General features: G+C 40.6%; 1 protein-coding gene across 1 annotated transcript in view; it reads right to left on the reverse strand.

Annotated features, from left to right (window-relative positions):
* Positions 1 to 1715: 1715 nt before the first annotated feature.
* The window catches only part of LOC115349779 (centromere protein J), a 38688-nt gene continuing 12429 nt past the window's right edge, over positions 1716 to 27974 (reverse strand). The window contains exons 6-18 of the mRNA XM_030034451.2: positions 26333 to 27743; positions 25038 to 25149; positions 21016 to 21181; positions 18534 to 18749; positions 16641 to 16787; positions 9991 to 10149; positions 9058 to 9172; positions 8513 to 8598; positions 7149 to 7247; positions 4554 to 4694; positions 3665 to 3836; positions 3266 to 3386; positions 1716 to 1902 (exon numbers count right to left, since the gene is read on the reverse strand). Of these exons, the coding sequence (XP_029890311.1) occupies positions 1716 to 1902; positions 3266 to 3386; positions 3665 to 3836; positions 4554 to 4694; positions 7149 to 7247; positions 8513 to 8598; positions 9058 to 9172; positions 9991 to 10149; positions 16641 to 16787; positions 18534 to 18749; positions 21016 to 21181; positions 25038 to 25149; positions 26333 to 27743 (3132 nt within the window). The remainder of the gene's footprint in view (positions 1903 to 3265; positions 3387 to 3664; positions 3837 to 4553; positions 4695 to 7148; positions 7248 to 8512; positions 8599 to 9057; positions 9173 to 9990; positions 10150 to 16640; positions 16788 to 18533; positions 18750 to 21015; positions 21182 to 25037; positions 25150 to 26332; positions 27744 to 27974) is intronic.

The raw sequence follows: 27974 nt of genomic DNA on the forward strand, positions 1-27974 counted from the left end.
AAGAGAACGTCAGCATATTAACTGGAGAACAGGGACCTTTTGTTAAAAGGAATTCCTGGGAATAAAAACAGTGGTCCTTTAGAAAACATGAGTATCACATCTAGTTTCCCAGCCAAACTGAAAACATTAAGCACATCCACTTTTTTTCATGATGCTTAATTGAGAAAAAAAATCAACATAGGTTCATTTTGGTCAGCATAAGGCAGCACTGAACTGAAATTCTTAGTGAAACATATGGAAAAGAATGATATCTTAGTTTTCTTTTAATTACTTTCCTTTTACAAAACACAAAAATATATCAAATATTTCAGTAGTGAAAAGCACAGGTTTATAAATTGTTCATTTGTTATACAAGAGTAAAGGAAAAACAATGCAATTTTATTATCACACGAGCCGACATCAAACTGCATAGATGTTCACAGCATCATAATTAAATTCATAAACTGAAGCATGTGTATGATCGATATTAGCAACACTTCTTGCTTTATTCAATCTATTTCTTCCAAGGATGCTCTGTAATTTGAATGGTGATTTGTCGATAGACTGACCCACTGGAAACTGAAGAGAAGAAAGAGCAATTCCATAATCTTGCAATTGTTTTGCACTTAGGTGTGAGAAAAGGCTAAAGCAGCATGCTATGAAAGTGTGTTTGTTGCTATAGGAATTTGAAGGGCATAAGGAGATAATTGGCCTTCTCAGTCAATGGGCAGGTAATGAGCTGAGGTCTACAGGGGAAATGCTTCAGTGCTTTGGAAAAATTCAAGACAGATGATGGACAGGCAGTCTACAGGGAAGGCAGTTGAAAGCAGCATCTGATAAATGATAAATCCCCCTAGGTATCAAGTGTCATCCAAAGAGCCTTAAAGCTGGAGAGATTCACTGACCAGAAATATTTCTGCACTACTGGAAGAATAAAGGCAGTAGTGGGAGAGGTTAATTCAAAAACAAAGCAACACAGAGGAGGTCTGAGGAAAGACTGCTGGAGAAAGAAGAAAGGGCTGTTTCATCTGGAATAATGACCAGGATGGAATAAACATTACATTTTGTCTTCAAACACATGAGACAGAGTTCTTAGATTATGACCATATAATTATTGTATAATATAGGTTGTAAGGGACATCCAGAGCTGTGACTGTTCACTCAGCTCCTGCTCAGGTTTTGGTCTAATGCACAGCTCATGATAAGGCCTGATACACGCTGGGATCTTCTGCTCCAAAGAATCCAACGAAACTGAAAACTTTAATCACTTCCACATTTTTCCTGATGGTTAACTGAGAAAAAAAACCCACCACATAGATTTGTTTTAGTCAGCATGAGGGAGCAGTGAACTGAAATTCAAAAAGCTTTGTAGATTTGAGGTTCTTATGCTACACTCCTTAACTGTAGTCACTTTTGTAATTATCTAGCAGTAAAACAAGGGAAAGTGTGATCAGTATCATGAAATGAACACTTTGATGAGAAATACAATGGGCATTTATTTTAATGTTACATACACAAAGAAGGCATGACTGCATCTCCTTCAAGTCTCACTCAAGAGACATTTCATATGGGTAAGGTTATTCCAAACTAAGCACCAGTCACTGAGCCAAAGTGAAGGTCAGCACTACAGATCCATCCATTCATTTTCACAAGGCTTAAATCTTCCTAACAGTTCTGACCTTCCAAGAAAATGGGTTGAGCTACTTACGCACAGTGCAGCCCTTTGAGGGGAGGAATCACTTCTTATCTAGGATGATATTACCCTCATCTTTGATTCGAACTCGTCCAGTGGAGTATTTGGTTTCCTGTCTGCCATTGCAGTACACGGTTTTTACGGTGCCATCCGGGTACTCCCGCCTCTTGAACTGCACAGTGTGAATCTCCTTTTGGCCGTTACTGAATACCACTGTTTTATCTCCATTCCTGAAAGAAACAGCAATGAATGAAGCGATGAGAAGGCACTGTCTGTTATTAACCTATCTCACTGAGCTGTCTAATGTGACACGATGAAAGTGGCAAATAATGTCAAGTGGAAACTTTCTCACATAGGTTATCATTCACCTCAAAATTTACATGGGATGGCATTAGAGATGTTATCTCACAATAAGATTTCAATACAAAGGTACTTCAGTACACAGTGTGGCCAGCAGGACTAGGTCAGTGATCGTCCCCCTGTACTCGGCACTGGTGAGGCTGCACCTCGAGTACCGTGTTCAGTTTTGGGTCTCTCACTACAGGAAAGACATTGAGGTGCTGGAGCGTGTCCAAAGAAGGGCAACCAAGTTGGTGAGGGGTCTGGAGCACAAGTCTTATGAGGAGTGGCTGAGGGAACTGGGGTTGTTCAGCCTGGAGAAAAGGAGGCTGAGGGGAGACCTCATCGCTCTCTGCAACTACCTGAAGGGGGGTTGTAGCGAGGTGGGTGCTGGTATCTTCTCCCAAGTAACAAGTGATAGGACAAGGGGAAGTGGCCTCAAGTTGCACCAGGGGAGGTTTAGATTGGATATTAGGAAAAATTTCTTCACTGAAGGGGTTGTCAGGCATTGGAACAGGCTGCCCAGGGAAGTGGTGGAGTCACCATCCCTGGAGGTATTTAAAAGACGTGTAGAGGTGGCACTTAGGGACATGGTTTAGTGGTGGACTTGGTAGTGCTAGGTTAACAGTTGGACTTGATGATCTTAAAGGTCTTTTCCAACCTGAACGGTTCTATGATTCTATAGTATAATACCTAATGGATGGTGAGATCTGCACTTTACATGACTTTTTCATGCAGGGTTCTCAAAGTATTTTGCAAGCAGAAAATCTATTTTACAACAGGATCCTCCCTAAGCGCAGAAAAGGCATGTGTAAGAAAGCCCTATTGTTGCTTTTCCTCATTTTACGTGGAGAAATAGAGAGATAATACATGAAATGCCTTGCCCAAGATCAGAAAGGAAGCCAAAAAGCTAGGAATAGAGCTCAGGAGTCCTCATCCTGAGTCCTTCAGTACCCACATTGTTAACACAGACAACTGGTCATCTCCTAGCAACCCTGGCCAGTGTAAAGTTCCATGGAAATAAATGAGGAATATTTCACAGTCACTTTGCAGCGATAAACAGTCACCTATCATCCAAGGTGGCAGTGAACAATCAGCAGTGCCTCATTGTAGCAAAACCCTCGTTATCTTACAAATCCTTTCTCCTTTCATCTGAAAATTTCCCAGCCATGCAGAATCCAACCACAGTTTTAAATGTCAGTATCATTGTACCTGTGTGCAATGCCTGGTTCCTGTCATTCACAGGAGACTTACTTTTCTACTTTTACTACTGTACCATCTGGGAAAAAAGTTTCCTTGAATCCATCACTATAGAGGCATTTCACTGTGTGATCTGGGAACACAATTTCTTTTGTGCCATCAGGGTAATGTTTTTCTGTGGAAAAGAAGATGTAACAAGTCTGTCTAAAATTTCTCTCATGTTGCTTTACACAGAGCTAGATCAGATTTTTTCGGACATTGTAGTGAGGATGGAAATGATATCCAGCATACTGCTAAAGAAATTAAAGAATCAAATAATCAGATAATCAAAATTAGAAGAGAGGCATTTTCATCCCATTATTATCTTTGCTTTGTAGGAGGAAACTGAGCAGTAAAGCGATGGAATGTATTCGAAGTGAAATACAAAGACAATGCGAAATGAGAAGAAAATACCCAATCTGCTGGAGTCAGAATCAGACAACACTTTCATAATAGAAACCTTCCTGCACATACAGTTCACATTTATGAGCTCTTGCATACCTATCTGATTATTAGGGAACTGCAGCACCTCCAGGCCATCTGGATAAGCAGTGTGGGTTGTCTGTGCATCTGCATAATAATAAATCTGGAAGGAAAGTGAAGTGTTTGCAGCATGTTCACAATATTTGCATAAGCAGATTCAACCATAACAACGTGCTTAAAAATAAGCCATCTCAAAGAAGTCATTTCAAGGTCATTTTCTGTATCTGCCATCCATAAAAGTAGCTATGTTTGCATTACTGTTCCTTCCTCTCATTCACACCCCCCCCCCTCCCCATGGCTGTGTCTAGATGATGCTACTTTCATCTCTGTAGCATACAAGAGAACAGTGCACACATGAAAGTCATCTTCCCACCTTTTTGCTTTGGCTCCCATCCATGCACTATTAATTTAAAATAGTCCCACTGCTGCCAAGGCCTCATTTATTTCCACTCTAGCTCACATTATTATTAACTATTTATATTTACATAATGACAAGAGGGAAGAATCCCCTGTGCTACCTACCCTACAAATGTATAAAAACCAGTCCTTGCTTCAGACGGCTGCCCCTGCCCTTTGCCTTCTTTCAGTCTCCTTTCATCTGCTTGGCCAACTATGCATTTGTTCCTTCTTTGACTGTTACCTTCAGCTCTTTCCACTTTTGTCCTTGTACGTGAAGCAGTTTCACTGCTCAGGGTTGTTATACCAACACCCTTCCTCATCAATTTCTGCCAGAACCGATAGATCAAGATAAATGATAGGACCTTGTTGGAAAATCGTTTAATCATTTTATTTTCCTTAAAGAAAAAAAAGTGTTACATACCACTCTCTGATCTGGCATGATCTTCTTTACATCTCCATTGAAAAAGCTAATTGTTGTCATCCTTTTATCAGCACTGATCTCTTTTTTAGTACCATTGCGGAAAGTGATGATTCGACGTCCGTCAGTAAGCACCTCTTCTACCTTCAAACACATAAAGCATCTAATGTAAATGAAGTCAAAGGAAATGAGTAATATTGCACTGCCTTCCAATTAAACTGGAGCCTGAAGTAAGTCATGCTATGCCTTTATATTTCAAAAGCTATCTCTGCAGCACAGGTACATTATTTTTGCCTCATCTGTCTGTAAAAGAGGCCAAAAGTAATTTTCACAAAATGCACTTAATTCTAGCACTCGGCCCAAGTTCCTACACCACCTTGTTTTTCTGTTCAGTGAGGTAAGGCACACAGCCCTGTGGCAACAGGGAAGCCATTCAGGTTTTTTCTTGACCAACTTCAGTGAGTTACTGTCTGTACTCATTTCATACATGCTGGTATACCTTCCACAGGTCATTCAAGAGACCCTGCTTCTGGATTGTGCAAACCAAAATGATTGAACTCAATGTATTAACACAGACTGCTGACATATGTTAACAACCATTTTATTCCAAGTAACATAATCCTGTATGGACAGTCAGTACTACAGAATTAAATGTGGCTGCATGCAGAGGTCTGCAAAATTGCTCAAGACTTCTTAACAAGAGGGGGCAATAATGTCATCAGTGTGCTCTTCTACAAAAAATATACTGGTCAAAGATGACTTCGCACCTAGCATAGCCTCTGTTTAAGCAACTTTTCTGGAATTACTATGGCAGCTGGTTCTGTTCAGCATATATCAAATCCCATAATATAATTAATTTGGTGAAGTCCGAAGAAGACTATGACCAGAAGATGCACTATAGGACTGCCATATGGTTCCAATTTTATCAGACTCTCCACAAAAAGAGAACACCTCCCAACAACAACAAAAAAAAAAGGAATAAATATTCTTGGGGGAAGAGAAATGCAGTATTTCCCCAAACAGGCATTGTTATTATTACTGAGGCCAAGATTTTAGTTTTTAGAAATGGTTGTATTTAAACATTACTAGTTAGTAATGGAAAGATATTCTTACACCTACTTATTACAAAAGGCATTGCTACAAGATGTCCACATAGTTTAAATGAGAGTTAATATCTCTTTCTAAAGGCATCAATGTCTCTCTCTAGTTGCACAAGGAAGTCCAGCCCACCACTCAATTTTCTGAATAAAATCCAGTGGTAAAAATGTCAGAGTGAACTTTTTTCACAATTATTTTTCTTTTGAGGATCAAAACAACAGATATTGTATTTGCTACTTCTACAAGAGGGAATTGTGGTTGGTAGAAGCTTTCACAGAGCCCATCTCAGCATTAGCTATAACAGAATTGGCATCTCAAACCAGTATTCCCTGAACAACTGTTATATTGCAAAAACCATTTCTATGACTGCTCCTGGTTTCATTAATCAACACCTGTACTGGCGGGGTGAGAAAAGAAGCCCAGAACTGAACAGACACAGCAACTGAATTTCTGTCTTAATTTTACCTAGCCAAAAACCTTATCCAGAATTGACAACTCAGTATCAAGGGAATGTTTTAACAGGGTAAGCCTGCTTGGAGCAGTGCAATTGAAGAGACATCTGGGACTGAGTTCAGACCTGGCCTAGATGAGCAGCACCAGCTTTGGAAAGAGTGCTTATCTGTCAGCAGTGAAACTAGCACCAGCTCACTTGGTCACCTTGCTGACAACCTTTCCCAAGAGCAATGCACCAAATTTCCGATGCATAGGCTCATCTACAGAATCAGCCTTTCAAGGTCATTCCTGAGGTGCTGTGCAGGGAAGGTGACATGGCCACTCAGGAGCGAATTATCCAGTTTTGTGGCAAGGAGCGCAGGGACACAGTGGGAAGCCAGCAGAAACTGCTTCCTCATCCCCTCCTGGAAGACAGGGACTTCCAGGAAAGGGATGAAACCAGCTGCCAAGCTGAGCTATGGGCTTCAGGACAAGGGGCAGCTGGAAGCAATCTCTAGATGCAGCTGGGGAATAGCTGGGGATTTTAGACAAGTGGCTTGAGCAAACTGGACAGGCTGCATGGAGCCCAATTCCCCTGATGCTACTCCAGGTGTAGCCAGCTGTCTGTAATGAAAGACTTCTCCCACAAGTGGTGTCCAGCTGGCACAGCTCACTGCCATTAGATTCACTTCCCAGGAAAGAAAAGAATGGTCTTTAATCTTGCACTACAAAACACCATCACTACCCCACTGGCACATTTTCATTTCTCATGGTAAGCATATCATTCCTCCCAGCCCACAAATGTGGCAGCTGAAACAAAAAGGACGTGGTGAAAGTCATACAGCAAACCCATGTGGGAAAATCATTTGGTTACTTGATTTCCAGCCCATCAACTATACATATTTCCTACCATTCATACTGTGAACTTTACACTTCAGCTGTCCTTTAAGGAACAGACACTTAATTGGAGACATAATTGTCTATGGCTATTTGAAGCAGTGATTCCCATCTATACTGCAGACCTATTGGTGATTGCTTCAAGTATTTTTGCATCCTATTTTATCTCACCTTTCCATCACAATACTCTATTTTTTCCTGCACCTCTTCCTCACTTTTTCTTCTTTCTTGATGTAACATTGACCTTCTAGATAATATTGATTTTGGAGGCTATAATATGAAAACATCACAGTCAGTGCTATATAAACAGAAATGTTTTTCAAATATTCTCATTAATTTTAATCAACTGTGCAAAAACTGTATTTACTTTCACACACACAGAGGAAAGCTACCCTGATTTCTGGTATTGCCTTGCATTTGTGATGAATTTTGATCTTTTAGTCATAACTAGAAATGTTGCACATTAACTCCAGTTAGCTTCAGTTTGCAAAGCAGAAGATAGAGAAGGTCCAAAAATGAGGTGACAAGAGTGCATTCTGGTGAAACTACATGATAGGAAATGGAGAGAATAAACACAAGAACAAAGAACAAAACCTTTTCTGAATATTGGGTTACTGATTTGCAAAGAAAGGTACCTATATTAGCTAGATCCACTCTTCCAAAACAAATTACGTGGTTCTTAGCTGTAAGTAATGCTAACTGTGTAACTAAGGGCTATTCAGGATGTTACACGTCCAATTTACCGTTACAATGAGTGCTCTTTGCACTGTCTGGCAGCATAAAGGAGCCTTAAGTTAATTGACATCTGGCACATAGCATCCAGAATAGTTATTAACTAATGTCAATTACAGTTTGAAGATGTGGTGTATTTTGAATTGTGGGATCCAAAGGAATAGGGAGTACTGCTCCCTGCAGGGCAATGATACGCTCCAGTAAAAAGCTGTAAACACAGTGCTTGAAGTTGCCAGATCCATCCCTAAAGCTGTGTGTCTGCTGCATAGCGTAGGAAATGGGAATGGAAGATTTTCTTTTTCTTGGTGTGTTTTACTTCAGTTCACAAATGGAAAGAAGACAGTTGCTGATCATATAAGAGACAGAATCATAAATTGCTCAAACCTTTGCTTCAGCATCCAGAAAAGCAGGAGAACTGCCTGTAGATAGTTTGTTGTCATATGCAGTTATGCCACTTCGCATGTGTGTGGTCACAAAAGCCACTTTATTCTGAGGGTTTAGCAATTTTTCTGTCTTTTTAAGATTAAGAGTCTCTTCTTCCTGAGCCAAAATTAAAATGTTAACTAGCAACATAAATCTATTAATGTCCAACTGTTGTGCAGGAATATCTTGGTATAGAAATCTACTATATTATTTGTAAGCCATTGCAATATTGTTTTGAAGAGTGTACTTATCATGAGTAGAGGCAAGAAAATAAAGCTAGGAGAGTATTGTTCCCAGATGAATGGGAGTTAGCATGCTGTATATGAAAACTAAGATCACAGACTCACTGAATTATTTTATAGAGATACATGGTGAAATACCTCTGTTTCTTCATTGTTACCGCAGTGTGCAAAGCTGCAAGTGTCGTTGCTGTGGTTATGTGAGAGAGGCATGTCTTCTGAGCTACCTGAAATGGGCAAAGACCTGCCTATAAGAAAAAACAAAGTAAAAGGGGTCATTGAAAGCATATGAAATTTGCTGAACCACATGTTTCCATACCTATCTCAGAAGATTTTTTGAAGATGCTAGCTCTCAGATTCTTGCAACACATAGGTTCTTATACTGATAATGTTTGCTAACAGCTTGTCCATCCTGCCAAAGGTGCTTTGTCCTGGACCAAGGTGAGGTGCGGACCACATCCATTCTCCCACCTTCTGGGCTTCCAGGACAACAAACTCAGTGAGTAAGCAGGCAACAGCACAATCTGCTCTCCCTTGCTTGTAAAATATAAATTTCATAATCCTTCTAAGAATCATAGGAGAGTTTTAGTGACCACATATTGCCTGTGAGCCAAGAGCTGTGGACCAGTGTCTCCAAGTCATTTGCAGACCACTCTAAGCAGGCAGAAAGTTTCCACAAATCTTACCTTTCATGTAGAAAGATGAGTTAGGATTCTTAAACCCACCAGTCAGATGCGAGAGCGCTCCAGGTGATTTCCTATCATCTGTTCTTCTCCCACTAGGAGAGGATTGATGTACAACCTGAAGCAAAATGGAGAGGCTCTGACATACCGTCATGCTTTACTGTAACGTGGGAGCTATCAGTGGCATGGCCAGAGTGCACTTGCCCTTCCTATGAGTTTAGCTGTCTGTGCGCTCATATGGTACAGGTGTCTAATCTTGGTTCAGACTGTTGTGGAGAAAGAGACGTGGGTGGAAGAGCTGGAAGAAACCTCAGGCAGGGCCACCCCCTCACCCCCGACCCCATCCCTTCTCTTGGGAGCTGCATTTCAGCAGCTCTCGCTCTTGGTCCATGTTGGGTTGCATTGCGGCCGTGCCCGTGCCTGACCACGCACCTCATTGATCCAAATCCCAACCCTGCCCCATGGGCTGCCTTCCTGTTGTGACCCCAGACCTGTCTCATCACTATGGGCTTTGAAGATTGGGATTCTGGCCTGACCCTGGCTTCCATGCCCAGCTTGCCTTCCTCCCTGGCTGGGGCTATGGGACGGGCCCTGCCCTGCCGGACTCCATGGGGATTCCCTGATGCTCCCAGCCCCTGGCCCCAGGGAACCGCTGGCCCATGCACTGCCCCGATGCTTGGTGCATGTGATCACCTCTGAATTTTTTCTGAGGGCAAGGGGGGCAGGTTTCAGAGCATTCACATTTCATAGCCTGCAGATGCCCAAATAGCTCAATGTACGAACAGTCTCTAAGATAATTTCTGGCAAAAAACCTGCAGTACCAGGGCAAGAAGACCAAGCAGCAGCTATGTGGGGATCAGGACCCCGATCCAGCTTCTGAACAATATTGTAAAAAGAAAACAAAGGCAGTCTAAATAGACCTTGATACTGACTTACTTTTTCTGGTTCAAAAGGTGTCAGTCTTCCTTGGTGAGGTGTCCTCCTGCCAGTCGGTGTTCTGCTTCTGCCAGGGGAGCAGTTAGATGGTTTCTTTTCTTGATGTTCCTTTGTCACTGATCTCAAAGGATCAGCCCTTTGCACAGACCTTCCTATTGCCTAAAAGGTTTGAATACATTTGTACTAAGTTGATATAAACACCTTCAAATAGCATTAAAAATCCTTCTAGAACAGGTGCATCATTAAGTGTTTAAAACTTTTAGGAAAATGTTTATTTGTGTATGCTGGCATACACACAGACACACACACACATTTTATACATAATTCTCTATTTGGGGTCTTATTTTGCTTCCCACATTTCTGCCTATTTGGACAATGATGCAAGTTAAGGGTAATCCAAGGCACATAGTGCGAGGCCAACAGCTGCTCTCAGGCTCTCATCCCTCAGTCCCAACCACCCTGCCAAGAGCAGGAAAGATATCCCTCTCTGGGCTACCACCACTGAGCTGACCCCAGTAAAATATATTGCATGACAGTTCATTTTCACTTGCCAGACATCCACCCCTTTTACATTTTTGCCTTCATACCTTTCCTTCAGTCAAGGCTGACACAAGCCTTGTAGGACCCTAAGGCAGATGTGAGCCACAGAAGGAAGGGAAATGAGATGTGAACAGTTTCAAACAAACTATAGCAGATATTTAGACTGGAAAGATCACAGTTACTCAAAAGCACTTCCCCAATTTTTCCTGGAGACCTTAGATCAGAGCACAGAGGAAACATACAACATTTCTGCATGACCACCATGAGATATATGGGTTTTACAAAGTGACTGCCAGGGGTTGGAAACTGCAAAGAAAACATTACATTGGTATGACAGGAAAATTGAGGCTGCACTCTTGCCTAGTCAAAACTTTGAAGGTACTGAACCTAACGTAGAAATGCCTGGCAGTATGAGACAAAGGCATACTGACACTGCCCACATTGCTGAAGTCATCCCAGAAATGGCAAGGGATGATGTCTGTGTCTGCCAGAACTGATAGCAGAAGAAACTCTAATGCATTGAGCTGGTGAATGACTAGGAGTGAGCACATGATGGTCGGAAACAAAGAAACATTCAAAAAACCCACGGAAATGGTACTAGGTACTCTGATTTTGAAACATCTTGCACACTGGAGAATGGCTGCTTGGGAAGATGAGTGTAAGCAGTCCATGGAAAGAATATATTTGCCATCAGCTTCTTTTGCCCAAGTCCATGAACTATTGCTTAAGGGACATGGGACTAGCAAAACACAAACACGGGAAGGCTGCACAATTCCTTCTCTGACAACAGTCGCTATGGCCATTTTTTGACAGCTGTAAAATTTTCTCCATTTGATCAATGAAATTTAGGGGATCTGTTGTTGTTGTGGATGATGATCTCTTATTTATATTTATAAATGGTATTGTAATTTAATGGATGTGCTTACAATGAAGGAGCCAAGAAAGAAATCCTATTGCAACACCACAAGTTGTAGAATTTTAAAAGGCTAAACCTTTTCCCCCAAGCATAAAATGGTTCTGAACAGGACATAGGCAACTGATTGGCTCTTTCAGACAAGGATGCTAAAAGGTACAGAAATTAACAGAATTCATTGTTAAAGGAATATTATTTCTATTTTAAATTTGGAGACGTTTTCTGCAGGCAGATTCTGTGAATATGCCTGGGTTCTCCAAATATAATCATGATTTCAAAAACAAGTGAGTAGGCAAAATGTCAAAATATGCCTGGGACTTCAGCTTGAGACAAGTGGTATAGTACTAAAGATGTTTATAACTATTTTTGATGAAGAGATATTATCTCAGAAATTGCAGACTGGTGGAAGGAAAGAGCTCCTAAGCCATCATTTTATTGCTAAAGATCTCAAGACTGAAACTACCAAGTGATTTAAGAGAACTTGAAAAGCCATTGACGCAGTTTCACAGCACTCAAGCCAATCTCAGCCCAGATTGCTGGAGTCCCACTCCTCTTCCTCTGTCCCCAGCCACATGTTCCAGCCCCTCCTTTACGTGGCAACAGCAACCACAGGGGTGGATTGACCTGGCTCAGCCTGTAGAATCAGGCAAAAAATGAACTTTTTTCTGCCTGGTTAGTTTTGAGCCAGCTAGCTCACCACCATCAGGAAGTATCAACAGGGACACAGCAGCTCAAATATTCATCAGCTTCAGCCAGACACTAACATGTGGCAGCATTTCTTCTGCTGTGGTTTATTAAAGAACATTGCAATTCAAGCTTTTAAGGAACTACCTACATAAGACTTGTAAATAGAAAATACTTTATGGCAAGAGTTTTAACACAGAGCTGCCTAGAAAGCCTATTTTAGAACAGGAGGCCTCATGAGCTATCTAAAAGTCATCTTTGAAAAGGATGATTGGAAGTCAACATTTACTGATGCAATGCAATGGGTGATGCTGTAGCCAAGGGACAGAGACCTGGATAGGCCTTAAAAATATGATGAGAAGAGGCACATGCTCATTCTTTTTAACTTAATGAACTAATGAGCTCCTGAAGTAGGATGTATTGGACTGCAAATTGAAGGAGCAAGATGAGCCAGAGAGAAAGAAGGGGTGTTTCCATGAATATGGTGAGTTTTGTTCACAATGTGTCTAAAGAACCAATTCGGTTGAGGGAGCCTCCACGCAGAACAGTGTTAGTAAAGGTACTCCAGCTTGCTACACATGCCATTGTAAAAGCTGCTGATTTCATTTTTTATGCATCACATAGATTACACATTTTTAAATTATGCACTAGCATACCTATTTTTAAAGTAATAATGTCAAAGGAATCAAGGCAGGCTTAGTGAATTACGTGTGGTCTCTGTTTTCATACAGATAGATGTCATTCTAAGAGATCCTTTCATAAATCATAGCAATCACTGTAACCCAGGCAACCACGGCAATTTAGCTCTATACTTTTTAAGAGACTCAAGTACTAAGTATTTGGATTAATCACACATGATGAGGTACTCGATAAAGATTCACTCAATTCCATTCCTTTCATAAACAAATTATCATCAAATTATCTCAATAAATCTTTTTACTTTTCTTCATCGGAAACACGTGGATTGCCAGTAAATGCAGACCCTTGATACAAAGGGGTTGTAGGGCCGGAGGAAGAAGCGGCCTCCCAGCATGCACAAGGTAGATCAATTGTTTCCCATCTCCATTGAAAACAGAATAAAAATTAATCAGCTGATTAGCCGGTGACAACAAGAGAGATGGATTTTAGAAGTAAAACTTTGTAACTACAACAACAGGTAGGCAGCAGAAGATGCCAGCTCATTTTGGATCTTTCTCAAGGGAGCTAGCAAAGCACAGATTAAATATCCATCAGTGACACTGATCCTGCTCTTGGCAAAAGGAGGGACTAGGTGACCTCTCGAGGTTCCTGCAGTCCTATAGATCTATGCTATCAGGCAGGCAGTGGAGACCAGGAGGAGGTGTTGTTATTTAGGGCCCACCTAGACCAGAGAAACCTTAAAAATTTGATGGTCTCCTTGATCCTCATGCTCAACAGTAATCCTTTACACTTTCTGATGAGCTTTTTCCTCCCAGATGTTAATACCTACAGTTCTTCATCATTCTGATACAAATCAGTTTGTCCCGGAAATCTCTCATTTGTCAATTCCCATAAATAAGGATGCCTTATAACCTTCAAATATCACAGTTTGTGTTATGTAGAGTTTGCGTTCCTACTAACAGATCAAAAAGCTGAGAAAAAGCAACAAATACTCATGGATAAAGCAGTTAAAATTCAAATGCTACAAAAGTCTGTCTACATATTCCCAGAACTCACACTTCCCTGCTTCAAAGTTAGTAAATGGTCAGAAAGAACATTCATAGACAAAGAAATAACGTGCTCAAAGGTCATCAAAATCCCTTGCAAGTTTAGACAGCAAAACCCATCTAATAAGATTGGAAGTAAGCACATTTGACCTTGGCTGAAACTTTTCCAACAAAAAACATTAAGAAATGTTATCCCTATACCTTTCAGTAGAACTCCCCCCCGTGCAAATGAATGTATCTTTTCTTACAGAAATCACTAACATCTATCCATAGTTGCACGTCTGGCAGGAAACTGGCAACTCATTCCTGCTAAATGTATAACGTGATGCATTCAGAAATCAGCTTGTTTGGAGAGAATTTGTATTAACAAATATTAATAATTAATAAATATTAACCATTTTGGCTAATCTGTACATCTTTCAAGCCATATTCTGGAAGAATCACTGATGATCTGCACTTAAAATGGACATTTATCTTGTCTCACTAAAGCACAGCTTGAAGTGGCCGGTTCCTCAGACCAGCTAGGTCATGCTACAGTACAAACAGAAATCATCATTAGAAGTATTACAGGCAAGCAGAATATGTCTTTTTCAGAGATGTAGAACATCTCTCAGATATGTTTTTGTTGGTTTTTTTCATAAAATCATGTCTTCCAAAAATCTGTGTTTCACCTGTACTGATCATTATTCAGACTTGATCCCCAATTGTTTTTGTACATATCCTCAAATTCTATTAGCTTTAACAGAAAGAAGTCAGACGTCAGGTGTCGTTTTGCCTGCTGGATTACAGCTGATGAAACTCACCAGTCCTAGCTAGCTTTAACTTAAATAGGTTATAGAGGTATACACATGTCCCTGTGGCATTCATCTCTGCTTCTGTTGCTCAAGGTTATCCCATTCACTTTGATGTGTTCCCATGCACAGTTTATCAATTCCGGACAGAAACAGCATGAGTGTTTTATCTGTACCCAAAATTTAGAATTGTCCAGATTCATAGAATCTTTGAGGGAAAGCATCCACCTGCTAGCAGAAGAGCTCAAATACAAAGGAAATACAAGGGAGTCACTGTGTTCAGATCTATCACTGTGACAACAGATTTTGGGCTTCTGTTTAAAGTTCCGTTTACCTGAGCCTTCAATTCTAGATTCAAATAATTGGCAGCCACTCTATTCACTGCAAAGCCTTCTTCTGCCATCAGATCAGATAAAGAACATGTGTCTCTGTCAAATATTTCAGAGTTCACTCAGGACATCTGGGCACTATGCCCACCAGTCTAGCTCAGGCTTGTGCTGGATTCCAGTTGGATTGGATCCAATGCTGGCTGGATGGTGAAAGCTCAGATAACAGTGAGTCCAAAAGTCTGCTGTCCTGAACTTCCCCCTCCTCAGAACTGTTGCTGAAGCCACAATTTTTTTTGCAGATGGCTGTGTGCCACAAGAGGAAAATGAACTCAGTGGATCTTAGGGAGTCTCTATGTAGAATAGATGTTTTTAACTCATTTTGCAAGAGTGCTTGAGATGTTCAGATGAAACAAACTCTTTCATACCTTGAAAATTTCCAGGGTAAGCTACCAAAGATAGCTTTTTGACTTCGCTGGCAACTTTAACTGCAGATGGTATATTGCCCATTACTTGTCTGGCTAGTAATTCTGTCCCCCACAGCACAGAGGATTAGAGAGATCCCAGCTGTAGAAGGGACTGGGGAGATCTGACATCACTATAGAACAAATAATTTCCTGCAGCTAAACCCTCCACCTTCTGAATTATAAACAACATATATTGCTTAGAAATATAGCCAGTCTTGAAGGCAGGAACATAATATCTTTGAAGCTACTATTTCACACATGACTAATTGTGCTCTTTTAAGCATGTTCAGTTTAGAGTTGTTCTTATCATTCTCTCTTTCCATACCTGGCACCATGCAGGATTCACTAAAGCCACCATCTAGTGACTTTCAAGACACACACTGTCATGATCACTAGAGTGGAATAGTTACCTCCTTTCTCATCTGAAATGTTTTACATTCGATTTCAGTCCCTAAACAGGCAGAGAGAGTGGTGTGTTGGCTAATCTGAGCTAAGTTTTGCTTTAGCCAGTGGAATCAGGAGATTAGTTTCTAGTAGCTTGGGGGAATTACAGAGACTGTTCACTTGAACAAAGCACAGATTTCAGCTAAATGTGAGCAAAAGGAAGAAAAGGCACTTGTAATAATCAAGATGCTCATAATAAGAAGTAAGAAATACAAAGCCAAGAGAAAGAAAAGCACGACAAGATATTTAGATATCTGTATCTTCTAATCAGTGAGATGTGTAAGAAATGTGGTAAGCTGGCTGTGGAGGAGCAGTCATAGAGACACCAGTCAGAAACAAGCATCTCACTTGATGTACCAAGTTAACTTGTCACAACTTGTAAAAAGCTAAGTGATTTTTCCCACTGACTTTATCAGGCAGAAGGCCACTAGTGCTTATTGGCAAGTAAAGCCTCGAGTGGCAAAATACTGGATTTATGGTTTGCTGAGGCAAGGTATGGTGGTTCCCTGTAAAATCAATCTGTGAAGTAGCAGGTACAATGAATTCAGAGCAAAGCTGCGAACAACAGGCAATTCAGTTAGGTCTAGAGCAGGAAAAAAGTTTTGTCTCCTGCTACTGCAAAATCAGAAGAAAAACTACAAGCAAAGTTATGCTGAATGACAGCACAAGCCCACCGCAAGAAAACATGACCATGCTTATACAGACACTTTCATTTGCACAAATTTTGATTCCAAAGAACATTCTCTTAAATAAATATTTGAAACTGTGGAAAAGTGACGACTGGCAATAGGAACGCATACTTTGCTATTCACATCTCTGAAGAAGTGTTTTTGCAAAGATGTCTTTGGCCCCACATGAGAGATGCTGTGGCTCTTGTGATTATCTCTCTGTGATCTTTCTTCTTGTTTGGATGAAGGTGCTGCCTCTTGCAGAATAGCTTCTGCAACCTAATGGAAAATTTGTTATAAATATAGAATTTTAAGTTCAAGTCACAGCTAGCAGAATCAAACAACCCTCAAAGCCATCTGGTTTTCTGTTGCAATGAAAATTATGATAGTTAAACACAATGAATGAAATTCCACATCTTGTTCTGCTAGGGACTGAAACTCGCCAGTATCAGACACAACAATCTTTGTATATGGCATCCTAGCAGCTTTATATACAGCACCCTAATATTACTCTCACACTACAAAAATCTTCAGTGGCTTGAGCAGTAGTTGTACATCACCAAATGTCCCAAAGCAGTAGAAATAATACAGAAATCTGGCCTACAACAGAAGTCAATTAGCTTTTTCTTATCCTAGATTTTATTGGAATTTTTTGTATTTTTCCATTCTGTACATGTGACTATAATCTTTTTTTACTGACCTTCACAATCTATAAAAGGATGAGTCATATAATCAGGTAGGTTTGGGAAAATTAAAAATAAAGTGAAATGTAACTTGAAATGACATTTTCAATGGAACTTAATAGTGTTAGGTGAAAAAATCTCATTAACAAGTACATTAAAATCAAATAAAAAAAGAGGCCAAAACTTCTTCACTCCATAAAGCAAAGGACAGGTTAATTGGTGGTTCTAACATCTTTTAAAGAAACATTACTAGAAATCAGATTTTCAAATTAGGGAAATACCTAGGAGTAAATGGCTTGATTTTATTTCCTCCGAGGTTCAGCCACTCTGTGGAAGAGTAGGACTCAACTCACCAGACTGCACCATCTAGAAGATAATTATTCATTCTAGTTGCCTTGATGCACATAGGATGAAGTTGATCCCTCTTTAAAGGCACATATTTTTCTCCCTTGAATACACAGGGAGATGAAATGACCCACTCAAGCCAGACTTCTGTCTTTTGAATTCTAGTCTGAACCATTTAATTTCACCAAGACTTGTTGTCTCCTGTGTAAGAAGTGGGTAACAACATTCTTCTCCCTTCATTTCACTCCCTTAAATGCAGTTACTCAGTTATATAGCAAGGTAACACGTAACCCTACAAGTATATTAAACAAATGAGATCCTGAATGAGAAATGACAAGAGAATCTGTAAACCTATGATTAAACCACTTTGATTTCAGGAGATCACCAGAGACATTTACACTAGCCAGCTATGTTTTCCACCCTGATTGTCATTCCTGCTCCACCTTGGTGTAACTCCCTTTCAGGAGTCCAACTTGTGCCTTTGTAAGGCAGGCCACTGACTGTTTTCTTCCCAGAAAGTTTACAGCACAAAGTAAGAACCGAAATGAGTTTTAATAAAAGGTCACACTGTATCTATTGCCAGAAACCAGCCTGCACCTGGCTGAAGAGCTCTTTTTTTAAAAAGGTGAAGGGCGTTACACACATAAAGAGTAGAATTCATTTCAGGAGACTTTAGTTGTCTAATTTAGGTACTGAATGTAAATTATTTATCTAGACTCTCTCCTTAGTTAGTGGAGGGAGACATCTGTCCTGATGTAAGTGTCTAAGATAGGTTGGCTGAATCACCTTGTAGTGGAGCCCACCTCATGGGCAAGCAAGGCTAAGTGGAAGAGGACCACGCAAAGAGTATGTTCTAACGTGGCTTACTACAGAGCTGATTTTCCCCCCTTCAGGCTAAGCATGGCAGGAATGGAGAAACAGTATTCCCACATGCCAGCTCCAAAGAAAAACTACTGAATTTTTCAGACAGTATTAAACAGATAGTATCTTCCAGTACCGGGGTCTCTGATTTTCTGTCCATGAAATTCACAGCTTCTGGAGTTTTTTCTGCTTTCCATCTCTGATGTTCTGAAACTCTGAGCTCATCTCGAAGCTCCATGTTCTGCCTGGTCAGCATCTCAACTTGGTCCCTCAGCTTGCTGTATGCAGCATGCCAGCAGGACTCATTTCTCTTGAACTCCTCCTGCAGCCCAGCAATCTGCTGTTTTAATATCTACCAGTAGGAAAAAAAAGTGTGCCATGTCATTGCCTGCTCTGGACTAGGCATGCCCACCTTATACATCCAGAAGGAAGCATGGAGACTTTTGTTCTGCTTAAAGGTCTACAGTATAAAGGTCTTCAATATAAAGGTCTGCAATATAAAAAGAACACATTTGAACTGATTTCTTAAAAAAAAAAAAAAGAAAAGAAAAGAAAAAGAAAACCCAAAACACCAAACCAATAAAAAACCACTACCCTGCAAACTCCTATATTTAAAACAAACCAATTGTTACAAAGTGAGTGGAGAGAAGTCCTTGCTGTGTGAAGGAAAATCAGGAAATGCAAATAATCATGCAAACACACACAATTAAATGTGAATGTTTTCAAAAAAAGGCAAGAATACAAGGTATATTTTAATGGCAAAAATGTCAGTTCATCAGATCTTCATCTAGTGACAAGGGCACGTGAATAGTTAAGTGGTCCTTACAAACAGCAGGGGATTGCAAATTATTGCAAATAATTTTCAATGGAGTTCAGGAAAATGAAAGTCATGAAATTCATTGCATTTTGGAGAGGACTTTTCCATATACATCCATCTCCGTTATTCTTCCCTACTTCCTTCTCCTTCCCTCATCCGTGCTGATGCCAACACTGACTCCTCTTCCTTCAGAGCACTCATGCTGGATACCGCAAATGGAATATTGTGGAGTTAAGCTAGAAATGTGCAGTTTGCTCTGTAGTCAACCAATCACCGCATGCACCCCTTTCCTACTTCCACTTCACTTGCATACCTGCCTACTTGTGTCCTAATCACCATCTTTTCTTTGCTGTGAGCTGCCTGGTCAGAATTTGGCACATCCATCAGCTGTTTTCAAGAAGAAGCAGACTTCTGAACTTGGGAATCACACAGATAAGTGACTCAGAAAGTGTTTTGTAATTGTTTTGTGGAAAATTAAATTTTTGAACCTGTACTCATTATGTTTTCAGGTGGGAACAAAAGATTAAACCAACTCTATCAAAACTCATCTCTAGGGCTAGACCTAGTCAGGAAACACAATTACTCCCTGGCAGAAATTCTACCAATTTTTTTTAAATCCCAGGTGGAAAAAAAGCTCATGTTTCAAAATATTGTGAAGAGGACATTCAAAATATTTTTATTCAAAATACTAAAATAACCTCACTGAGTTAATTATCTCCTGTTGTAATTGTTACCCCTAAAGAAATATGGAACATGAGCTGAGAAAACATTCACTATATGCACGGTACAAAAATATGTATTTCAAAAATGTACAAATGAAAAATAAAGAAAGCATAGAAAGTTTGAACAAAGGACTATCTTGCCAGTTTTATTTGTTCTGAAACTTTTCTGGTCAAGAAAATCATTGAAATTGTCAGTTTGCTGTCAAATATATCAGCGTGGTTTAGATATCCTTTTGCAGCTGAACATTGTTCCAGACATTTCTGGACATTAGCATTGCATATTCTTTTATCCTATAAAAATACAGCTTTTAGCTGCCCCTGTCTCCTTTATCACTGTCTCACATGGCTCATCAATTTTTTCTTCTCTTTATCAGTGATTCTTCTAGAAAATTACGTAAAGTCATATTATGTCTAGCTGTTTTTAATAGGGATAATAGCCATAGATATTCAGAGATTACTTTATCACTAAGGAGGTTGAAATAGAGGATTCAAACAGCTAGTATCCCCTAAAGGAACTTAGAAGAAACCACAATAAATTACTGAGGGATGTTATTAGGCAGGTTAGGTTGTTAGATACACAGCTAGATATCACCAAAATACCTCAAAGCCAAAGGTCAAGATAGTTTAAAGAAAATAATCAACGAACTCCCAGCTCAGGGATGAGAATAGAGAATGTTGGCCAACAACTCTGTGCCACTGGCACAACAGCTCTTTGTATCAAAATGATGTAAAGCCCACTATGGCAGGAGTTGGAAATTTTTCAAGAGCCAGCTCAGATCTGGGCAAATCAGTACAAGTATAAGGAACATGGGAACCTCCCAACCTTCCTTAAGAAACAGAAGGCACAAATTAATTTTTTTGTTATATAAAGAAAGCCAGATGTACATTTAAAACACAAACCAAAGCAATGTCCTATTAACAAAAAAATCTTCACTGTACACACAACTGTCCTCAAGAAGTAACATGAATAATTGGCCATCTGTGGCAAATGGAAGGATTCAGGTACTACCATAAGATGCCTGCATGGAAGGATATTAATTGATGAGAGCTGCATGTTTATTCTACAGAAGACAGCTTACTTGTATTTCTTCTGATTTCACATTTTCTCCAGTGACTCTAGCTGTTCCTTTGAACTTGCTATGGGTAATTTTTTCTTTCTGCAGTGGGTGAATTTGGTCTCTATTGTATTCCAAAGGGTGAGTCAGCTCCTGGCTCCTGACAGTCTTGAGCTGGTCCATTCGTGTTCTGTTCAGAAGGTAAACAAAGAGTATGAAAGACTATAATGAAGGACTGTCTTTAGATGTGCCTTCTTTGGGCATGACTTTTGGAGGGCTTGGACATGTCCCATATATGCTGATACTGCTGGGAGTGGCTACAATTTATCAGCACTTGTCAAAATTGAGGTCCTCCTTCACTGGGAACACTCATGCACGCCTTCAGTTGCAAAATTTATTCTGTTGAGCAGATGGAAACAATTCTCATTGAAATTTTCTGACAACGTAATGACCATGAACTTAGAGGCTTTTAAACACATTTTCTGTTCACAAAGATAGCTAAATTAGGGCAGACCTGCAGAAGGCACGGCTTGTTCCCTGGCACTGCACCTATGAAGCACTTCATCATGCAAGGCTGGGGACTGAGCTGTATTTCCAGCAGCCCAGTCATTACTACAAATCAGAACAGCCATGGACCTGAATGAAAGGGGATAAAGTACTTTACTTTCCATAGGTAAACATACTGCAAGAGTTAAATGTGTGAGCTCAGCACCCAGAAGAGATTTTGCCTTTGAACTCAATGTCTCAAGGCATGAGTGGTCTGGAAGTGCACTTAAAAACTCTGCAAAAGGGGAAGAGTATAAATCTTTACATATCCTCAAATGGAATATATTTGTATGACTATGATCCAGCTGCTTAGTCTATTCTTAATATGATCTTAAATTATTTGTTAGCTTCCTGCTTCAGCTTACTTCATGACCTCCATCTGGCCATCACTATTACTCGAAAAGCAATACGAGCTACAGGAGGCAGCCATGACCTCATGTTTTCCTCTCAGTAATGGAATTTAGCACTTCAGCAGCAAAATACGAAAGCTCTCAAAGAACCTAAGAGATAAACGAACTCCCCATATCCTGCCGCTCTTTACAATTCATTACCTAATTTTTATTTTTTGGTTGTTTTCTGTACTAAATAAGCCTGTTGTTTAATATTCTGGTTAAAGGCACGCTGAAAAAGGTCTCAGCAATAGTCAATAGAAGTATTAATTCTCCTCACATTAATACAGTTAAATTAGCAAATACAGCCCCTGCATGATTTTGTCCAGCCTACCACTGCTCCATATCCAGACTAGTTGCCCTGAAATACAATGTACTAGAACAAAAGCAAGATGCAAGACTTATATATAACGTCTTCCACTGAAGGCTGAACAGTACTGTCTTAAGTTTCTTGCCCCCTGTAAAATAGAATCCAGGTAGCTATTCCTTCCAGCATCTCAGCTGATACCAACCTCTTCAGAATTGCACAAGGGTTACATCCATACAAATAAACTAATCAGAGCTGGAGCATGAACCCAAGTGTGCAGTTGTCCAGAGCTCTATATGGCTAGCATGACCTCTGGTTGGCCGGGCAAGGTTTGGAGGTTAGTGCAGGCCAGGGATCAGGTCCAGCATACAGCTTGGGTGCAGCCACTCTGGTCTGCGAGGTAAGACGGGTTAGTCATGCAGAGGTGTTCTGCTGTGCCTCTTTGCCTCCAGGATCGAAAACAGACTATGGCCCGAGGAAGCGTAGTAACCAAGAACACCAGGAGCACCACACAATACTTCTTTGGAGCCTCTGACGATCAGTTCATACCCCAGCTATAAACTGCAAATAGGAGCTAGCTACACAACACAGATATAAAATACATTAAAAAGGCTAAGCGCTTTGTGCTAACTCAAATTCTTGCGTGCATCCCAGGCACACCTCTGCATGAGGCATGTCACAGCAGGCTGGCTGTGAGGCAAAAACATACATGAAGCAAAAGACTTTTTTCCAAGAAAAAGTCTTTTAGCGAAATGCAGATGGGAAAAAGAAAACCCAACAAGTTGCCTGCTGCTGTTGGTCCAGAAAGAGTGGAGATTCAATTCTGTAAGGAAATTATGTATTAAAAATGGCAAACAAGCTGTCCTCGTTGAAAGAACAGGGAAATAACAATCATTGAATGCTCTGACTGATACCAAGAGCCAGCAGCAACTACCTCAGCGCTGCAAGGGTGAAGCCCCAGGCTGCTGCCTTGAGCACTGTCCAGCCTCCGTTAGGCACCAGATACACACAACACCCTACATCCCAACTGTTTTCGCCCTCTTGCCTATATTATTTGTGCCTGCAAAGGCCTGAAAACAAAGTGCTGGGAAACGAAAGAATGGAGAGACTGGGCAGGTCCAGGCACGTCGTGCTGCTCTCAGAAGGATTTTCGTTGTTTCCAGTGAGCACAAGTTGTCAACGTGGCAGAAGTGAAGTGCTACCGATGTGGTGGCCATTTTGTGTTCCTAACAGGGTTACTGGTTTAAAAGTACAAAGCAGATTCTCAGATTGCATAAATCAGCACAGGGGCAACACAGCCAAGGAGGATAAGCTGCCTTTCGCGATTAGTTTTAGCTCATAAATTAGAAAAAGTGAGTGAAAGGATATACACATTATACTAGGGAGACATTTTTGGATAAACATCTGTATGAAAATGCTAGGGGCTACTGACATGCATAAATCCACAGAAAGCTCTTTTTAAAACCTGCACTATTATGAAAAAATCAAAGCCATGTCATCTGTGAGGCAGCACTGTCAGCAGGCAGAGAATGCCGTGCTGGCAGAGTGCAGCACTGCAGTAATTCTGCACCAGTACATCACTCCACAGCCAAAACTGACACCAGTAAAAGTAAAAGCAGCACCTAATTTCATTTGTAGTTTTATGAACTCCCACAAATATTCACATCTGGAACACCCATCACAATCAGCCAGAGATCATCTTCCAATATGTTTGAAAGATCTCAAACAAGAAGGATCTTTAATGAAACCATCTATTTTTAAGGCATTGGAAGTATTTTGCTGAAAGACAGCTATAGGAGGAAATTATACAAACTGATAAACGTAATTCAGAAATATCCTTTGGCACTAATCCCATGGTCTCTGAAATCAAGAGGAATGGACAAGCAGATGCGAAAGATAATTTCTTACTTTGCATTATGTATTAAAATAAAAAGCCAAATCAATAAATTAGGCTAATTTGGCACTAGTTAAGAACTAGGCTTGAAATGCAAAGAGGAAAAGAATCTCTCCTGTGTTTACAGTAGAAGGTACCTAATAATTTCTAACAGATTTCATCACATTAAAAATACATATTTAATTTGATTGTAAGCATGCTCAATTTTTATTAGAGGCATTTGGATAATCTGTAATTAGTTACAGTTATGAAGGCACTTCCATTCCAAATGCCATAATTTCAAAACTTATTTCTTGCAGGGATTTTGTGGTAAGGAATTATTTTTCTTCTATGAAGATGTAAAACCAAACCAAACCAATTTTAAGCATTTAATAATTACAAATCACAAAACCAACTCTCTCGCATTTTCCAGTTCTTCTTTTATACAGTACCAGCTGTATCCTCAGTCTAGTCTGAAGATAGGTATTCCTGAAATAACAATGCTGTTGGCATTGACATATGCTATACACTTTTTGTTAACTTCAGAAATATGGGCTACCCTAATGTGAATGTGATGTGAGAAGTTTATCCTTTACTCCATCAGAGACTTGATCCCATAAAACAAATTATCCTGAGTTCTTACTGATTTCAGTGTAATCTGAAGATGTTCGGCAACTTATAAAAAGTATTTGGCAACACTCAGCTTTAAGACCCAAACTGCAGCAGTGCTTTCAGAGTTGGCTCCCTTCAGTTAGGCACTTTACTTTTAATCTAGACAGCTAAATAAGTGTTTCAGTTCTGAGACAACACAGATGCCTTCGAAAAGAAGCTAACTAATAAGTAAGAATTTAGCAGCCTGATTTTAACAATCCTAGGGGAAATACTTGCCTCACTGCACACACAAACCAATTTCTGGTGTATACAGATTTACCTGTGAAAAAGCATTGCTTTCTCTTGTTCTTCTTCCACCCTAGTCAACGAAGGGGTTCCTCTGCGATATATGCCAGTCTCTAATCCTCTGGTAAGGATGTTCTGGGTTTCTTCTATAAAGACATCTATGTTAGTACACAGAATTTTCTGAATATTTATGAACCCTCTCTACATATTTAAAACCACAGACTGCATAAGTGCAGTAAGCTTTATTGCTTAATCTATCAATAAGAATAAATGTATCTTTGGCTAATTATGCAAGTATTCCATTCCCAGCATAGTTCTTAGTGGTGCAATCCAAGCCCTATAAATCATGATAAATGAAACAGATTTGGGAATATATTGGTGTCAGTAGCTGAATTCCTTTTCAGGAATGTGAATGCCACATGATAGTTCAACCTTATTTTGACTGTAACTTTCAAAGACGGCTCAGGAACCCTTTTTTAACAGCAGCCCTACATGGAGTAGAGTGTGCTTAGCAAGTTGTGACAGAGCAATTGAGAGCCATCAGAAGTGAATATTTCTGCCCCAGAGATTACTGCAGGCAGGACAACTGATTTTGACTGATCCTACATGAGATAGCCAATGGATTTAGGATGAGGAGTCTGGGGGGGAATTCCTCCAGTGGAAACAGAGAGAGGAGAAAAGTCAAGAACCAGTGTAATAAAAAGGACTAAATCCTGCTCAAGCAGGATATACGATTTCATTGCCAGAAGTAAGATCACTGGGCCAAAAGGCTAGAAAGATTGGTTGACCAAAGAACTGGGACCACATTCAGGAGAAACTGAGTGAAGGTGTGCTTAGGAAATCATCATTTTCCACTGATGTGAGGCTCTCTTTGTCTTAGGAACAAAACACGCAAATTTGAGAAATTATTTTTCCCACCTTTTTTAAAGTCACATTATCTCTGAGGAGGGTAAATAGAAAATGTGAACATCTCACTCTCAAAGGGTCAGTGGGAGGAACATACCTAAGCTACAGTGAACTCTAGCTCTGACTCCAGGGACTCACTGAACCTCTCACCCGTCTCATGGGGTGGAAAGTCTGCACCTGAAAGTGTTCCTCAAGCAACGGACTTAGGAAAAAAAGGCTAGTGACGATGGAGAGCCAAGCATAACAAGGGGCTTGCAGATACATCTCTCCCCTCTTCTCTTTTTTTCCAGTTTAGGACTGAGAAAAACTGACAGAGGTGGGCAGATACCTAGGGAGCACAGGCAGAGTGAGTCATAAATCCAAGAGAAATTTTTTTCCCCCTATGGAAAAATAAATGTAAATCAAAACTCAGGTAGCTCTTACCTAATGTGTCTGTAAATGGTTTTTTATGTGGTCCCTCCACTGCAGGGGTTTCTTTAATCTTGAAAGCAGGAATCTCACCAGCCACTGTTGAGGATGGCAGATGTAGGGTTTTAGCATCCCTGGCCCTATTCTCATGCTTTGATTCAGGCTCATGCTCTCTCCTTTTTGATCTTGTGAGATGAAATAGGGAATGCTGAAGAGAAGAGAGAGCCTTGCTCCCTTTCAGCCTGACAGCCCCAGTGCTGGAATCACTGCTGCTTGTGCTGCAGGAGAGACCTTGTTGTCTTGAGATCGCTTGAATATCTTGTTTCCTTGGGGGTGATGTGCTGTACTTTTTAACAGACATTTTTTCAGTTCCACTGGGCTCATCACTAGCATAATCACCGTCAGAGAGATCCAAATCTCCGTCAGTATGATCTACTCCCTGAGGCCGATGCGAGGAGGGATACTGAGCATGGTGAGATTTGGAGTTTTCATCACTGTTGGAGGATAAGCAGCTAGACTCACAGGACGAAGACTGACCATGCCACACCGAGGCAGCTGTCCCCTTCCTTTGCCACTCCTGCTGCAAGGCTGAGGGTGAGCTTCCCTTCTCCACAGCCTCAGGTGAGCTACGTGTAATTTTTACTACCTTACCATTGATCATCTTAAAACCAGTACCGATTTGTCTTTTGCTTTCTGAGCTCTGGCTCCCCAAAACAAGTTCCTGTGGGCATACCTGAACCCACTTCTCACCTACGCCTGCACCCCACTCCGCCTCCTTGATGCGACCTGTTTCTAAATCCTGAAGTGGAGAATGCTTTTGCAGGACCTCCGAGGGACATTTTGCTCCCTCTGTGAGATGACCCTTCAGAGGCTGATCCACCCTACCTAGGTCCTTTTGCAGGATACCCTCCACAGGTCTTCCATCGGTTCTGCCTGCCTGCCCTAGAGAATCCGTATGATGAGTTTCCCTTTCCTCACCTACTTGTAGGTTCATTTCTGTTACTGTTTCAGGACATGGCTGCAGGATTTCAGGCCACCTTCTCTGTGGTGAGTCAACAGGATTTTCCTTTGCATCTTCATCTCTCCCAATCACTTCTTTTTCTCCTGCACTTTGCTGAACTACTTTTGCTTCGCAGTCAGTCTGAGCCTTTATCTTCCACTCAGCTAAAGCACAGTCTGCTTTTTTTTCATGTGTACCTATCTGCATGGAGCTACTGACCTGCAGATTGAACTGAGAGCATTCCCCTGGATGCAGTATGCCTGCATCCACTCGGCAAGGCTGGGAGAACTGACCCCCGCAGTCCAAACCAGCTCTTCTGGAATGCTTTCTGTCTTCTTTTAAAGGCTTCTGTTTATTTTTTTTGAGCCTTGCCATACCTTCTTTTTGTTTCAGAAAAGCCTTTCGAGGTGTTACTTTTGCCTTGCTCTGAAAAAAACACCAAAAATACCAACGATCACAGTCTGAGAATCATTCTGCAGAAAGAAAGATATTTATGATAATTGAAAAAGCTGAGACACAAGAAGTCTTAAAGACACTGGCTATGGGTAACTGAGTACATAAGTAACAGCCCAGAGACTACAGGGATGATATGAGAACTTTTAGAAGCAGTCACTATGTCGTGCCTCCATTAATTCATTAGTAGAGTCAGATGGTTGA

Source organism: Aquila chrysaetos, chromosome 13 (genome assembly GCF_900496995.4).
Source record: "Aquila chrysaetos chrysaetos chromosome 13, bAquChr1.4, whole genome shotgun sequence".
NCBI classification, from domain to species: Eukaryota; Metazoa; Chordata; class Aves; order Accipitriformes; family Accipitridae; genus Aquila; species Aquila chrysaetos.